The sequence below is a fragment of the Camelus dromedarius genome, chromosome 34, assembly GCF_036321535.1.
Source record: "Camelus dromedarius isolate mCamDro1 chromosome 34, mCamDro1.pat, whole genome shotgun sequence".
NCBI lineage: Eukaryota > Metazoa > Chordata > Mammalia > Artiodactyla > Camelidae > Camelus > Camelus dromedarius.
Genome location: NC_087469.1, coordinates 1,665,755 through 1,683,733, shown reverse-complemented (window position 1 = coordinate 1,683,733; position 17,979 = coordinate 1,665,755). Strand labels below are relative to the sequence as shown.

General features: G+C 35.2%; 1 protein-coding gene across 1 annotated transcript in view; it reads left to right on the top strand.

Annotated features, from left to right (window-relative positions):
• Nucleotides 1-17,979, top strand: part of C34H11orf65 (chromosome 34 C11orf65 homolog) — a 29,584-nt gene that overhangs the window by 9,342 nt on the left and 2,263 nt on the right. The window contains exons 3-7 of the mRNA XM_010988970.3: nucleotides 4,587-4,640; nucleotides 4,771-4,971; nucleotides 6,411-6,541; nucleotides 13,227-13,397; nucleotides 17,736-17,791. Coding sequence (XP_010987272.2) covers nucleotides 4,587-4,640; nucleotides 4,771-4,971; nucleotides 6,411-6,541; nucleotides 13,227-13,397; nucleotides 17,736-17,791 — 613 coding nt within the window. The remainder of the gene's footprint in view (nucleotides 1-4,586; nucleotides 4,641-4,770; nucleotides 4,972-6,410; nucleotides 6,542-13,226; nucleotides 13,398-17,735; nucleotides 17,792-17,979) is intronic.

Below are 17,979 nucleotides of genomic sequence, written 5' to 3'. Positions count from 1 at the left end.
CTAATATTTTGTTTAAAGTTTTGCACCTATGTTTGTGCAGAACGTGTAATTTACTTTCTTGTCCTGTCTCTGTGAGATTTGGGTATCAGATCTAGCTGGCATCCTAAAAAAGTTGGGAAATGTTTCTTCTCCATTTATTTTCTTGATTTTTTAAAACATTGAGTGTTATTTCTTCCTTAAGTGTTGGGAAGGATGCATCTGTATTTATAATTGTTTCATATTATTTTTGGATGGATCTCTTTATCATTATGTAATGTCCTTCTTTGTCTCTTGTTACAGTCCTTGTTTTAAAGTCTGTTTTGTCTAAGTATTGATACCTGGCTTTCTTTTGATTTCCATTTGCATTGAACACCTTTTCCATCCCATCACTTTCAGTCTGTATGTGTCTTTAGATCAGAAGTGAGTCTCTTGTAGGCAGCGTATACCTAGGTCTTGTTTTTCTATCGATTCAGCCACCCTGTATCTTTTGATTGGAGAATTTAGTCCATGTACATTTAAAATAATTATTGATAGGTATACATTTATTACTATTTGTTATATGTTTCCTGGTTGTTTTTATAGTTCTTTTTCATTCCTTTCTTCTTTTGCTCTCTTCTCTTGTAATTTGATGGCTATATTTAAGTTACTTTGGGTTTCTTTCTCCTTTTGTGTGTGTGTCTATTACAGTTCTTTGGTTTGTGGTTACCACGAGATGTGTAAGTGTCTGTGTATATATGTATTTTTTTTAACTTGATGATCTCTTAATTTTGAATGCATTATAACACCCTGCATTTGCACTTCCCCCACCCCCTCATGTTTAATGTTTTTTATTTATTTTACATCTTTTTGTTTTGTGTATCCTTTAACTCCTTGTTGTGGATTTAGATTTTTACCACTTTTGTCTTTTACTCTTCCTACTAGCTTTATAAATGGTTGATCTACTACCTTTATTGTGTGTTGTCTTTAACAATTAGATTTTTTCTTTAATAATTTTCATATTTTTAATTGTGGTCTTGTCTTTACTAGAAAAGTCCCTCTAACGTTTCTTGTAAAGCCAGTTTAGTGGTGCTGAACTCTTTTAGCTTCTGTTCATCTGTTAACCTCTATATCTACCTCAAATCTGAATGATAGCCTTGCCCTGTAGAGTAATCTTGGTTGTAGTTTTTTTCTTTTATTACCTAGAATATATTGTGCCACACCCTTCTGGCCTACAAAGTTTCTTCTGAAAAGTCAGCTGATAGTCTTATGGGAATTCCTTTGTATGTAACTAGTTGTTTTTCTTTTGCTGCTTCTAACATTCTCTTTTATCTTTAATTTTTGCTAGTTTAATTACAATGTGTCTTGTTGTGGACTCTATGCTTGCTGGACCTGGATGTCTGTTTCCTTCTTCTATTTAGGGAAGTTTTCAACTATTATTTCTTTAAATAAGTTATCTGCCTGTTTGTTTCTCTCTTTCTTCTTCTAGGACCCTATAAGCAAATGTTAGTATGTTTGATGTTGTCCCAGAGGTCTCCTAAACTATCCTCATTTTTTTAAATTTCTTTTTGTTTTATCTGTTCAGCTTGGGTGATTTCCACTACCCTGTGAAACCCTTCTGGGCTTGGTGATTTCTACTTTGAAAGGTTAATTATTGATTCAATTTCTTTGTAGATATTTGTCTATTCAGATTGTATATTTCTCCTTGTGTGAATTTTGGTACGTTGTGTCTTTTAAGGAATTATCCATTTAGTTTAGGTTATCGAATTTGTGGGCATAGAGTTGTTCATAATATTTGTACATTATCCTTTTAGTGTCCATGGAATCAGTAGTGATGGCCCCCTTTTCATTTCTGATATTAGTATTTTGTGCTTTCTCTCTCTCTCTCCCTTTTTTAGTTAGCTTGACCATAAGCTTACTCAGTAATCTTTTCAAAGAACCAGATTTTAGTTTCTTTTATTTTCTCTATTGATTTCCTGTTTTTGAGTTCATTGATTTCTGTTCTAATTTTTTTTTTTTTTTTTTTTTTGCTCACCTTAGATTTATTTTGCTTTCTTTTCCTGGTTTCTTAAAGTGAAAACTTAGATTCCTGGTTTCAGATCTTTCTTGTTTCCTAATACATACATTCAATGCTGTAAATTTTCCTCTAAGCGTTGTTTTTGCTCCATCTCACAAATTTGAAGTTGTATATTTATTGTAACTTCAAAACATTTTTAAATTTCTCTTGAGATTTCTTATTTGACCCATTTGTTATTTAGAGGTGTGTTGTTTATTTTCCAGGTTTTGGGAATTTCTAGCTATCTTTCTGTTACTGATTTCTAGTTTAAGTTCATTGGGGTCTAGAGCATACTTTATATGAGTTCTGTTCTTTTACATTTGTTAAGGTGTTTTTTATGGCCCATAATGTGTTCTGTCTTGGTAAGTGTTCCGTGTGAACTTGAGAAGTATATATATTCTGCTGTTGTTGGAAGAAGTGGTCTATAAATGTTAATTAGATCCAGTTGATTGATGACATTGTTCAGTTTAATTATGCCCTTATTAATTTTTTGTCTGCTGACTATGTTAATTATTGGTTGATAGAGGGGTGTTGAATTCTCCAGCCATAATAGTGAATTCCTCTAGATCTCCTTGCAGTTCTACCAGTTTTTTCCTAACATATTCTGATGCCTTATTGTTAGGTGCATAAACATTAGGGATTTTCCTATTTTCTTAGAGAATTGACCACTTTATCATCATGCAATGCCCCTCTACATCTCTGATAATTTTCCTTGCTCTGAATTTGGCTTTGACTGAAATTAACATAGCTTCTCATCTTTCATTTGATTAGTTTTAGTTAGTATGCTTTCTCTTTCTCCATCCCCTTTCTTTTAACCTATCTGTGTCTTTGTATTTAAAGTGGGTTTTTTGTAGCCAACATATGGTTCGGTCTAATTTTTTTATCCACTCTGACAGTCTCTGCCTTTTAATTGGTATTATTTAGTGCATTGACATTTAAAGTGATTACTCACATAGTTTGATATCTACTATATTTGTTACTGTTTTCTATTTGTTGCACTTGTTCTTTGTTTCTTTTTTTCTGCATTCTCCAGGTTTTAACTAAGCATTTTATATGATTAAATTTCCCCTCCTCTCTTAGCATATTAATTATACTTCTTTTATTTTTTGGTTGTCCTAGAGTTTTCAGTGAACATTTACAACTAATCTCAGTCCACCTTAAATAACATTATTCCAATAAATACAGTCTCTCATAAACTTAGGAGACAAAGTCATGCTAGAAGGAAGGGACTTACCTCAAACACATAGCCTACTCCCCACCCCCAACTGAATCTACAGGTGGTAGCAGGATAAAGGTTTAAGCTGAGGTCTTCCAAAGAGTGTAACTGAATCTCCCACATTATTTCATGGTTGAGGAGATAGAGACATGCCAAAACCTATCAATAAACAGGGAAAAATTGAAAGTGGACAGACCAGACAGAGATTACTAAATCTGCCATCCAGACTTGACACAGCTCAATCTCTGATCGGATTTATATGATCAGCCCCTTAACTGTGTTCAGAACACTTACATTAGCCTACAGTTGGGCAAAGTCATCTACCACAAAGCCTATTTTATAATAAAGTGTTGAATATTTCATGTAATGTGTTGAATACTGTACCAAAAGTGAAAAACAAAATGGTTATATGGGTACAGAATGGTTTTAAGTGTATTGGTTGTTTACCCTTGTGATGGTGTGGCACACTGCATCACAGGACAGAGTGAATATCATACAGCATATCGTTAGCCTGGGAAAAGATCAAAATTCAAAATTAGTCATATGGTTTCTACTGAATTCAGTATCACTTTTGCATATCATGAAGTCAAAAATTAAAAGTCAGGGATCATATGTGTGTATGTATAATTTTTAGTCAGGAGAAAATTGTGCAAAACTAATTGTCTTTCAGGCAGGGCAATTTAGGATAACATCTATTTTCTCATTAAATTAATATATTGAGGGCCATATTGAAGACCAAGAATTTTTTTCTCTACTTTCCACTTGGTGTGGGGGCACTAAAATTTAGAAGACCAATTATATACAATTCTTATAAAATTTAAACATGGATTTTTGATTTAATAAAAACTAGTTTAGAAAGATCATCTGGTGTTAAATTCATTGAACAGTTACATTTTTTTTTCTCTGAATTTACCTGGAGGATAATATTTAATATGAAAAATCATATATTAAAGGACTTTTTAAAAACTTATTTTTATGAATAAAAAAATCATTTCATTTTTAAACTTTTACATTACATAGAAAGGAAACATAGTTTGGTATCATTTTCCCAGTTATCATGTAAACTGTCTTACTTATTGAGTGTCTATAAGAAAATAAATCCTAAGATACTTTGTTTTTTAAAATTAACTATTTGAGGGGGGTGGGTTTGGCTCAGTGGTAGAGCGCTTGCTTCGCACGTGTGAGGTCCTGGATTCAATCCCCAGTACCTCCATTACAAAAGGTTTTAAAATTAACTATTTCAGTTTTACCCTCTTCAGCTATTCCATAAATAATATTCAGCAACTGTTGTAACATAATAGAGTGAGACATTGTAAATTGATATATGCAGAATGTTGAAGAGTAATTTTTTTTTTATAGGCAGAACTTCTAGATGCTGCTGCTGGCATCAATGTACGATTCAGATTAGGTGGTGTAAGTATGGATAAAATTTTATGTAGTAATTTAAAGCACATTTATTTGAAATTTTAAAGACGCAATTTTTAAAAACATTAACCATTTTTGCAATTAAGTTACCGTGGTCTTTGAACTTTTCCACCTACAGGTTAAATTTCCACCTGAAATATATTATAAAATTTTCACTCACAGACATATTGAAGATTTGTGCGCTAACAGCCCTAGAGATTACACAAAACTGCCCGCAAAATATACATCTCATAATAAAAGTGATCATCTTCAGGAAGAGGGTTATAGAGGCTGGTATCGTCGTGTGGAGAACAATGGCTGGAGGCCTGTTTCTGAAAGAGTGAGAAAATATAAATAGTAATGGTTTTGAATATTATATGCTTAGAAACCTATGTTTTTGAAAATTAATTTTTAGATTATTTTAAAATAATACATCCTACTAATTTAACTGCTAAAATTTCTTAAGTTAACTACTCTGGGGTTACTGATGCACTTTGAGTACAGCAATATATCTTTTTTTTAACATTTACTTTACTTTTAATAATCAGCTTTGAATCTAGGCCATCTTTAGATACTCTCTGGCACTCAGCAATTTCCCTTCTTTATAACAAAGCAAATCTGAAGATGTTGCTGACTCTGTATTAATCCTTGGACAAGAGGTAGGGGTTCTTGAGAATAATATGACATTTTCTCTTACAGAGCTTGTAACAGCAGATACTGGTGGGAAATGATTTGGATTTTCATGGTGTTGGAAAATTTAACCTGTACTCATATGAATTGAAAAGAGTGATTTTAAATATACACAGTTCCTAATGCGTATATGTGATTTGGGGGCTTTTTCTATAGATACTCTTGTTTAATCTCCTGTCTGTGGAAATAATTTTTATCTAAGGATATTTGTAAGCTTACATTTTAAAAGTTAACACCATCTGGTTCTATAGCTCTAGATGTCTGTTTATATCACCTTAAGTATCTTCATTCAAATCCTCAATCTCTGGTATACAGATTGTAGAATGTATTGACTATACTAAGTATGAAAAGTGAGAATGACCAAAGTATGAATTCATTCATTCATTCAACAAGCTTTATTGCCTACCAGCCAGGTGTCAGGCTTTGTACTAGTTGCTCGAGAAACAATGGTAAAAAGAAAAGTCCTTCTCCTCAAGTAGTTTGCCTTTTAATTAAGGAGACAGTCAAGTAAACGGGGTATTTCAGTACAGTGCAGTAAATATGTGCTTTAATATGGGCCAACTCAGAGTGTTGTAGGGGATAGCAAACTCTCCTTTTTATTTAATGTGTATGTGGTGGGGGGAGGAGGAATGAATTAGAAATAGGAAAATAGGCAGCCAGTTCATATAAAGTGTCATACAGGGGGAAACACAAAGTCTTGGGACACAATGGTGAGACTTAACATATTTTTGGAGGATGTCTATATTCCTTGAGGGTTAGAGTCTTCAAAAGTCAACAGCACCTAATGATCAAGTCTGCTCTTAGGAGAAACAGATGCTCTTAGAATATGTCTATTCATTTATTCATTCAATAAATACTTCTTAAATAGCACCTCAATATACTAATATTTTGTCAGGTTTTCTATGGCAGGTGCTTCCGAAGGCTCAATATTCATTCACTTAATTAGAAATGTCTTAAAAGAGTCTATCCTCTCCTCTATTTCTATCTTGGCATATTCCTATTGAACACCCAGAAATTCTTGCCTATAGTCAGATAACCTCACAATCAGTAATTCAATATTTTGTGTATTCATTTTTCATTTTTCAATAGTTTTGGACATCTACTGAAAATGTAATGGTAGAAGACAAAAGAGAAAGTGAATTCCATTTCTCTAAACTGAAGAGGAGGCAAGATATGGAAAAGAAAAGAAAAATTAGAAAAATAGAATGGATGAAGCAAATGTAAGTTGATGAAATACTTAGACTTACTAAAGAAGTATACAGTATTTTAAGTTTTTTAATTGCTATAACTATTAAAATAAATACATGTTATTTTAAACATAAGATGAAAAATTACATGTATATTTTTAAAAAATATATACAAAGCAAATATTTAATAAATGCCTACTAGACACTGTTAATCCCTGGGATATAAATGATAGAAGACAGGTTCTCTTTGACCTTGAGGATATCGCTATATTGGAACATCAGATATGTAAATAAGCATTTACTCTCATATATGAAGTAACTCTAATTTCACCCTCTAGACCCACTCTAGACACTTCCAAACCTTTCTTTCTCCCCTAAAGAAACTGACTTGTATGGATTACATTAAAAGTCACTCTGGACCTATCTAATAAATATTAAAAGCAAGCCCCAAAAGAATCAAATTGTTTCCAAGTTAACTTGACTATATACAAGAACAAAGCACCAAAATATTTAATAATACAAAAAACTCCAGTACTCAAAATCATATAAAATTCACAATTTCTAGCCTATAGTAATCAATTAACAAGCATGCAAAGAAGCAGGAAAATGGATCCCTGAAAAGAAAAAATAGTATCAACAGACTTGCCAAAAATATCTTTTAAAAATGAAAATGAAAGAAAGCTTTTCATACAGACAAAACTAAGTTCTATCATCATGAACAGAACAGCAGCATAAGAAATGTTAAAGGAAGTCCTCAGGCAGAAGAAAAGTGATTCTAGGTAGAAATCTAGATCCATACAAGGAATGAAGAGCACCAAAAATGGTAACTGTAAGTAAATGTAAAGAACTTGTCTAGAAATATTTATTAAATGATTACGCGAACAAAGAACTACAGAAAAAATGTAAAATCATAATTTATTATAATTTGTGCTCTTACTAAACAATATAAATCAAGAGGTATGCTCCTGCTTCTATAAAATTCACTAGGTCTAATGGGTCATTATGAATTTAAAGTCTGACAATGCAGAAACTTCATGAGTGCAGGAAAATATCTTGTCACGGTCATATCTCTTGCCACCCAGGATTGTATAACCCTACTTTTATTGAATTTTTATTATGTGCGAGTCATTGTCCTAACTGCTTTATAGGGATTTGTACTTCTAAACCTCTCAAGAATGCTATGAGGTAGTAGTGGGTTTTTTGAAGTATAGTTGATTATATTAGTTTCAAGTTTGCAACATAATGATACAATATTTGAAAAATTATACTCCACTTAATGTTATTACAAAACAATGGCTATATTTCCCTGTGCTGTAAGATATATCCTTGTTGATTATCTGTTTTATCCACAGTAGTTTGTATCTCTTAATCCCCTAACCCAGTTTTTCACTTCCTTCTCCCCTCTTCCCACTGGTAACCACTGGTTTGTACTCTATATCTGTGAGTCTGTTTCTGTTTTGTTATATATATTCATTTGTTTTATTTTTTAGAATCCACATGTAAGTGATAACAGAGCATTTATCTTTCTCTGCCTGACTTCTTTCACTAAACATATTACTCTCTAGGTCCATTCATGTTTTGTGAAGTACAGAATTTCATTCTTTTTTATGGCTGAGTAATATTCCTTTGTGTTTATATACCACATATTCTTTTTTTTTTTATACCACATATTCTTTATCCACTCATCTGCTGATGGACACTTAGGTTGCTTCCATATCTTGGCTATTGCAAATAATCCTGCTATGAACATTGGGGTGCATGTATCTTTTCAAATTAGTGTTTTCATTTTCTTTGGATATAAACCCAGCAGTGGAATTGGTGGATCATATAGTAGTTCTATTTTTAGTTTTTTGAGGAACTTTTGTATTGTTTTCCACAGTGGCTGCACCAATTTACATTTCTACAGAGGTTCCTTTTTCTCCACTCGTGAACATTTGCTTTTTATACATTTTCTGGTAATAGCCATTCTGAAAGGTGTGAGGTGAAATCTCATTGCAGTTTTGAGTTGCATATTTCTAATGACGAACAATGCTGAGCATCTTTTCATGTTCCTGTTAGCCACCTGTATGTCTTCTTTGGAAAAATGTCTATTCAGGTCTTCTGTTCATTTTTTTAATTGGATTGTTTTCTTCCTTTTTTTGATATTCAGTTTATGAGCTGTTTATATATTTTGGATATTATTTTTGCTTTTATTTCTTTTGCCTTAGGAGACAGATCCAAAAAAATATTTCTATGATTTATGTAAAATTGTGTAAAATCAAAAAGAATAAAATACCTAGAAAATAAACTTAACCAAGGAGGTGAAAACTATAAAACACTGATGAAGAAGTTTGAAAATGATACAAAGAAATGGAAAGATATACTGTGTTCTTGGATTAGAGGACTTAATATTGTTAAAATGACCATATTACCCAAAGCAATCTACAGATTTAATGGAATCCCTATCAAAATGCCCATGACATTTTTCACAAAAGTAGAACAAATACTTCTAAAATTTATATGAAACCACAAAAGACCCTGAACTGCCAAAGCAGTTCAAAGTTCAGCAATGCAATCTTGAGAAAGAAGAAGAGAGCTGGAGGAATCACTCTCAGACTTCAAACTATACTACAAAGCTACAGTAATCAAAACAGTATGGTACTGACTGAAAAAAAGACACACAGATCAATGGAACAGAATAGAGAGCCCAGGAATAAACTCACACACCTACTGTCAATCTATGACAAAGGAGGCAAGAATGCACAATAGAGAAAAGACAGTCTCTTCAATAAGTGATGCTGGGAAAACTGGACAGCTACATGTAAAAGAATGAAATTAGAACATTTCCTCACACCATATACAAAAATAAACTCAAAGTGGATTAAAGACCTAAATGTAAGACCTGAAACCATAAAACTCCTAGAAAATAACATAGGCAGAGGATGTAGTATTATGATTACCATTATAAGGATGAAGACGTCGAGGCCCAGAAAGGTTATATTTGGCAAAGATTATACAGCAAGTAAATCACAGAAGCAAGATTCAAAGCCAGGTAGTTTGATACCAGTCCTAGCTCTACACCATCTCTAAGGCACATCCTAATAAATGATTGTCAAATTAATAAATGAGGGAATTCTACCAAACATACAAAGAAGAACTCATACCAATCCTTCTCAAACTCTTCCAGAAGATTGAAAAGGAGGGAATACTCCCAAACTCATTCTATGAAGCTACCATCACCCTGATACCAAAACCAGGCAAAGACACCACCAAAAAAGAGAATTACAGACCAATATCACTGATGAACATAGATGTAAAAATCCTTACCAAAACATTAGCAAATAGAGTCCAACAGCACATAAAAAAGATTATACATCATGGCCAAGTGGGGTTCATCCCAGGGACACAAGGGTGGTTCAACATACGCAAATCAATCAATGTAATACATCACATCAACAAAAGAAAGGACAAAAAAACACATGATCATCTCAATAGAAAAAGCATTTGATAAAATTCAACACCCATTTATGATAAAAATTCTCACCAAAGTGGGTATAGAAGGAACATATCTCAATATCATAAAAGCTATATATGACAAACCTACAGCTAGCAGAGTACTCAACAGTGAAAAACTCAAAAGCTTCCCACTAAAATCTGAGACAAGGCTGCCCACTCTCACCACTCCTATTCAACAGAGTCTTGGAAGTCCTAGCCACAGCAATCAGGCAAGAGAGAGAAATAAAAGGGATCCAAACTGGAAAAGAAGTGGTGAAAGTGTCACTACATGCTGACAACATGTTACTATATATAGAAAACCCTAAAAGGTCCACACAAAAACTACTAGAGCTGATCAAAGAATTCAGCAAGGTAGCAGGTTACAAGATTAACGTTCAAAAATCAGTTGCATTTCTTTACACTAACAATGAATCAACAGAAAAAGAAAGTAAAGAAACAATCCCCTTTAAAATAGCACCCAAACTAATAAAATGCCTAGGAATAAATCTAACCAAGGAGGTGAAAGACTTATACATGGAAAACTATAAACAATTGATGAAGGAAATTAAAGAAGGCTTTAAAAAATGGAAAGATATCCAATGCTCCTGGATTGGAAGAATCAATATTTTTTAAATGGTCACACTGCCCAAGGCAATCTACAGGTTTAATGCAATTCCTATCCAATTACCCAGGACATATTTCACAGAACTAGAACAAATCATCATAAAATTTATATGGAACCACAAAAGACCTAGAATTGCCAAAGCACTACTGAAGAAGAAGAAAGAGGTTGGAGGAATAACTCTCCCAGACTTCAGACAATACTATAGAGCTAGAGTCATCAAGACAGCATGGTATTGGTACAAAAACAGACATATGGACCAATGGGACAGAATACAGAGCCCAGAAATGAACCCACAAACTTTTTGGTCAACTAATCTTTGACAAAGGAGGCAAGAATATACAATGGAATAAAGACAGTCTCTTCAGCAAATGGTGTTGGGAAAACTGGACAGCAGCATGTAAATCAATGAAGCTATAACACTCCCTTACACCATACACAAAAATAAACTCAAAATGGATCAAAGACTTAAACATAAGACAAGATACAATAAACCTCCTAGAAGAAAATATAGGCAAAATATTATCTCACATATATCTCAAAAATGTTCTCCTAGGGCAGTCTACCCAAGCAATAGAAATAAAAGCAAGAATAAATAAATGGGACCTATTAAACTTACAAACTTCTGCACAGCAAAGAAAACCATAAGTAAAACAAAACGACAACCTACGGAATGGGAGAAAATTTTTGCAAACAATGAAACCGACAAAGGCCTGGATCTCCAGAATATATAGGCAACTCATACAATTTAATAAGAAAAAAAACAAGCAACCCAATCAGAAAATGGGCAGAGGACCTAAACAAGCAATTCTCCAAGGAAGAAATACAAATGATCAATAGGGACATGAAAAAATGCTCAATATCACTAATTATCCAAGAAATGCAAATCAAAACTACAATGAGGCATCACCTCACACCAGTCAGAATGGCCATCATTCAAAAGTCCACAAATGACAAATGCTGGAGAGGCTGTGGAGAAAAGGGAACCCTCCTACACTGCTGGTGGGAATGTAGTTTGGTGCAGCCACTGTGGAAAACAGTATGGAGATTCCTCAAAAGACTAGGAATAGACTTAACATATGACCCAGGAATCCCACTCCTGGGCATATATCCAGAAGGAACCCTACATCAAAAAGACACCTGCACCCCAATGTTCCTAGCAGCACTATTTACAATAGCCAAGACATGGAAACAGCCTAAATGTCCATTGAGAGCTGACCGGATAAAGAAGCTGTGGTATATTTATACAGTGGAATACTATTCAGCCATAAAAATGACAACATAACGCCATTTGCAGCAACATGGATGTCCCTGGAGAATGTCATTCTAAGTGAAGTAAGCCAGAAAGAGAAAGAAAAATACCATATGAGATCGCTCATATGTGGAATCTAAAAAGAAAAAAAAAAGAACATAAACACAAAACAGAAACAGACTCATAGACATAGAATACAAATTTGTGGTTGCCAAGGGGGCGAGGGGTGGGAAGGGACAGATTGGGAGTTCAAAATTTGTAGATACTGACAGGCATATGCAGAATAGATAAACAAGATTATACTGTATAGCACAGGGAAATATATACCAGGTCTTGTGGCAGCTCACAGCAAAAAAAAAATGTGACAATGAATATATGTATGTTCATGTATAACTGAAAAGTTGTGCTCTACACTGGAATTTGACACTCCATTGTAAAATGACTATAACTCAATAAAAAATGTTTAAAAAAAGAAAAAAATAAATGAATGCAACTTCAGGATAGGTTAACCTTTGAAAAGGAATACCAATGTAGGTCTTAAAATGGAAAACAAAACAAAAAAAAACACTATACTTTAATATTCTTGGTAAGGATGCTAACTTCTCTTTACTTGCTGAGCTCATGTTTGGTGGATACATTCATTTATTTGCTCAGACTAATGTAAGACAGAGCAGTGCTGCCGAAGGAGTCTGGACTTGGAGTCAGATTTGAATACTGGCTCTGATATATGCATATTTACTACTTACATGATCCTAAACAATTTTGTAACTTCTCCAAGTCTCAGTTTCCTCATCCATAAAATGGGAATAAAAATAGGTGCCACCAAAAAGTTGTCTTTTTAAAGAGAATTAAAGGTAATGTATTAAAAATACCTGGCGCACACAAAAAAGATGTTAATATCACTCTTCCTTTTATCTCTTACTCTTTCGTTCCTTCTTCCCCACCCCTTCTCCTGTCCTACCAGGCACTGGCCACGTGACTTTGTAAAAATTTCCTCTTCCAGGGTATATTTCCTCACCTATGAAACAAGTGGGCTAGTTACGTGGCCTCCAAGAGCCTTTGCCTCCGTAATTCTATGATTCAGTGATTTAATACTTAGCTTTTCATTGTAACACAACAGTGTAACTTACTGAGAAGTTGATTTTGAAATGAGGCTTCTCTGATGAGTGTGGTTGATTAAGTTGCTTTGTTTTTCCCAGAAGATCCCATCACAAAGGAATTGGTTTGGATGAATTTGAATTAAATAGGGTGAAAACTTGGTTTGCTATGTAAATAGTTTCACATCAACAATATATGTTAACTGCATCTACTAGTAGCCGCCTGTTCACCTGTTTCCGAGGATTACGTCCCCTCTCCTTTCCTCTGTGTAGGTACTATGCAGGAAACCTCGAGGCCAAGTCAACAAACCATGACACTCTGGGTTTAATTCACACAGCAACCAAAGGGCTAATAAAAGCTATCGAAACTGGTGGAATAGATTCTGTGATGGAATGGGAAGTGGATGAAGTGCTGAACTGGACCAACGCACTCAACTTTGATGAGTAATTTCACGTTGCTATTTTTGGGCAGCAAGGGCAGGCGTCAGATATTTTTGTCTCTAATATTTCCCACTTCCATGTTGAATCTTGGGGCCACATAGTTTAAAAAAAAAAAAAAGAACAAAAAAACCTTGAGTTTATTATCTGTCTAGAAAGAAAAGAAGAGGAAATGAGGGGGAAATGGTAAAAAGAAAAAAAAGGAATGATCTAAAAGTAGAAAAAGGAAAACTAGACTTAGGCATTCTTTACTCTCAGACTTTATTCTTATGCCTTAGTCTAGGTCTGCTTTACTTCTTACATTGGGAAATCTGAAAACACGAAGTTAATAATACAAATTATTTTCTCAATGTATATTCCCTAATCGTCCTGTGTGGGACATTAAAAAGTTATCATGATTTGACCCTTGAAAAACATTTTTAGTATTTTCTGTGTGATAAGAAATTTTAAAATATTTAATACAGACATCAGGGAAATGCAAATCAAAACTACAATAAGATCCTAGTTCATACCCACGAAGATAGCTATAATTAAAAAGACAGACAGATATAATAACGAATGTAAGTATTGCATGGATGAAGTGGCAGAAAAAATAATGTTTTACTTTTAATCTTTATTTTCTTTGTTAAGATGGCATAAATAAAGAAACACAAGAAAAAGGAAGGAATTCGGAACAGGAAGGTTAGAAATGTGAAACAGGGAAAATTAGGTTGACTGTGACTGAACAATAGACCAGGAAAAAGAGATCAGAGAAAGCAGAGAAGAGGACAATGAGGAAAGCAGAGAGAAAAGAAGAAAAAAGGGAAAGAATGACTAAGAAAACAGGAAAACGAGAATAGAAAAAAGAAGATGATGGGAAGGATGTATTAGAAAATTAAAAGGGAAAGATAAGAAAGGATAAAGAACTAATTATCCATATTAGATGCTCTAAAATATTTTGTAATAAATAAATCGTAAAGAGATTGTATGATTCAATCACCCCACTATCTTGTCCAGTCCACAGTACGGGATTCCTCATAGACAGCACGTTTGTGGTGTCTAGGGCACTGAATAAGTAAGATGGTCACAGTGATGCAGGAAATGACATCCAAGGACAGGAGCTGTCATGCTGTACTTCCTCCTTTCCTAAGATGATTCCTAGAGAAAGGAGAGAGAGGTAGGGGATGTCCATTCTGAATGAACAGGATGGAGAGTTCTCTCAGGTGAGGCTCTGAAATCCTGTTCCGCCTTTCCCTTCTGTAGTTGGATAATTCAAGCAAAGGGCCAGGAAGCTTCAGGGAAAGATTACAAAATAATCCACACCCAATATTCTATATTCTATCACGAGTGGAATACAGAAGAGTAAAACAATTGTGTTCAAAGGGAGGACATAAATAGGCATCTCAGTCTACATAAGACTTTCCCCACCATCATCCCCTAAAACCTGTTTCCGCTAGGTGACAGCGATTTCTAATGGCTTCCCTTTGTGGAAAAAAGGGATAAAAACAGAATAAACCAGCAAGATGTGAAGTGGTTTTTGGTATCTCACATCCTATATGGAGTGGGATAAATACATCTAGCTTTGATATGGTGAGACTAATTCAAAATCTCCATTTTTGAAAACGTAGACACCTCATGTTTCCAAATTACGTACAACCTCTGTCAGTTCATAGTCTGACTTGGGCATGATCACAGTTTGGCACCGACCTGGGATTCTTAGCAAGTTTTTCTGTTGATCCCTGGACAACAAAAATTTCAAATGGAATCCAGTATGATTATTTGGGAATATTGCAGTAGTGTTATTGACCACAAGATAACTGATGATCTCAGGCAAAACCAACATTTGCAGGGACCTTCCCCTAGCTGAGAGTAGACATTAGGTATAAGCACCTTCTTCCCAGTGAATTTATGGTCTCCCCAGTCTCCTTTCCTCTTAGATCTTTGTGGTCATCTAGGTATTTATAACTGGCTTGATGATACCTTATTTGATGAGAATTTCGAAGTCCGACTTCTTTTCCTTCAGAAGAATTGGTAGCCACTAATTCCTTGAAGAGTATCCTTCAAAATCTATAGACAGTTTTTGACAAACCATTAGAATGACATAAATGTGCTGAACACTGATACTGGGTGACCCCAACCAGATTCTTCCCAAAGGCTTTGGTGCTAACCCCTTGTTATGACAGATGGACGCTCTCCTGGGAAGAAGCCAGGTGAATCTTCAGATCAACATCATCAGCTGAATACAACATTATTATAATTTTAAAGAGTGGATAGTGTCAACTTCACTCTTGGACTCAAGGACCCGATGGGTATTGTGGCAAATTCTGTGGTGTGCAGAGATGCGTTGCTGCCGGTGCGTAGGATGGAAAGCAACGTCTGCATTACTGCTAGAGTCACCTGCACAGTGCCACGTAGTGGCTCCTCTGCCTGCCGCCGGCATTCTTCCTGCTGGATTTTCAGGGGCGTGTTCTCTTATCAAGATGGGTGTTCCTCTTCCAGGATCGTCATATTTTTCAAATTGCTAGTTAATTTTGACATAACCTATTAAGTGTCCACAGCTGAGATATCTTACATAATTTTCTGTTAACCCTGTTGGTGAGAGCACTCAGTGGGCAGTTTCAGTATCTGAAGCTGCTCTTTGATCTCTAAGACGGAATTGTGCGGCCTCTGTGGCTCAGGACTCTTCCTGGGCTGTTAAAATGTTACATTTGTATTCCTGAGAGATTCATGGTAGATTTCACATGCACTTGGCTATTATCTGAAAAAATTCGAAAAATTTGTTAGAAAGACAGATCTATGATATAAACAACATGGTAATGCTGTAATCCGATTGTCGCTTCTATTTGTAAAGCTTAGATTTCTCATTGGTTACTGCTGGCATGTTCCTTATGAAAAGTTCTTTTTAAGCAATCGAGTAAATTCATATCTTGACCTCAGGTAAAGCCGAGTCAGTGATCAGTCTTAAATATTGCATGTGTTTGTGCCCCAGACTGTCAGGGCGTAGCGTACACTTGATCAAAGTCCTTTATCTTGGTTCCTCGAAAGTGGAATGAAAACCTTTCAGTATGTAAATCTAAGGAAGCAGGGTGATTCTCTTCATCGTGTTCCTGAACAACCACTGAAAGCACAGAGTCCGCCTAAATTTAAGGTCAAGCCAGACTGAACTGTCAACTAAGAGACCCTGGAAGGGGTTTACACCACTTGCTGTGCTCCTGCATCTTGTCATCAGCAGCGCCCCAGCAGCATCCCTCTTAAGGCCACAGAATAAAGTTCTCAGAGCAACCGAAGGTAGCAGTGGTAAGCAGCAGCCGACTTCAGACGCAGTGCTTTATTACAATTAACTACTGTTGCATAATACATACCTTCCTATACCAGAAACAGTCAGGAACAACACCAAGTTAACAAAAGCAAAGAATAATTCAAGTGAAAATCACAGTGTTTCCCAAAGTACATGACAGTTCTAATCCTCTTCCTGCTTTCTCGGCCAGGTTCCTTTTAGCACCTGCTGTGATCAATTCCTTACCTGATTTCTTGGGTGCAGCTGGAAGAAGGGAGGCTTGTGAAAGGGGGATACAGAGCCTAAAATGAGCTGAATAAGCCACAGGAAACCTGCCCCTTGGAGCTCTCCCTCATCTCTGTAGCTCATCATACTTGCCCTTCCCTGTCTACCTTTTCTCAGGCTACACTTGTCTCCCCGTTTCAGTCTGTTTAGGGAACCGAGGTGGCAGCTGCGTGTACCCGGCTTGAAACTGGACACAGCAAAGGCAGCGCCGTTGCTCTAATAAGATCATAAACTATTTAAATTTCCACTGACAAATAAATTAATTAATTAAATAAATTTCCACTGATACGTCAGAGACAGTAGGTCTGGCAATCCAGAACCAAGAAGAAAGTTATGTTGTAGTTTCGCCAACTTTTTCCCTCTCAGATTTTTCCAATCATAGTTTAATTTAGTGTATTTGTGGGACAGGGCGAGCTGTGAGTCTCTCTACTCTGCCATCTTGGCACCTCTCCTCTGTATGTTCAGTTTAGAAGTTGACTAACATCTTAGTTGTCATTCAGTTGAGGACGTGGTCCTGCAGGAGTAGAACAGGATAAAATGAGGAGAGGTGGGCTGGAGGGAGGGCAAAAGTCACCAGTACGGTAGATGGTGGGTGCTCCTTGTACTGGGGGTTGCCTGAGGTGCATGACAGCAACTTGGAGGTGGGAAAGTCAAGAAATTAAACATTTGGACTAGTGAATTTGTCACCATTAATCTAAGATTTCATAGAGAAAGTGGAATTTTAGAAGTAGTCTATGTACTAATGAATCAATTTATCACTTACTAATAAATCAATTTAATGAATGCTTATATAATGTGCTTAGGTACATTGCCAACTGGAAGGAAATTGCTACAAGCAACTCTTCAGCTAACTTCAAAAGTAGGTGACTTTTAGCAATAATGGGAAATTCTTATGAAGAAAAACAATACATTGCACACATGCACACATTTCTAAGCACGAACAAGCATTTCACTTCTCACAGTACACAGACACAAATAAATTTACATATAAGACTGTAATCTGGGGATAAAAGGAAATGTTCTATTTTATTTAGAGTTGGCTAAAAT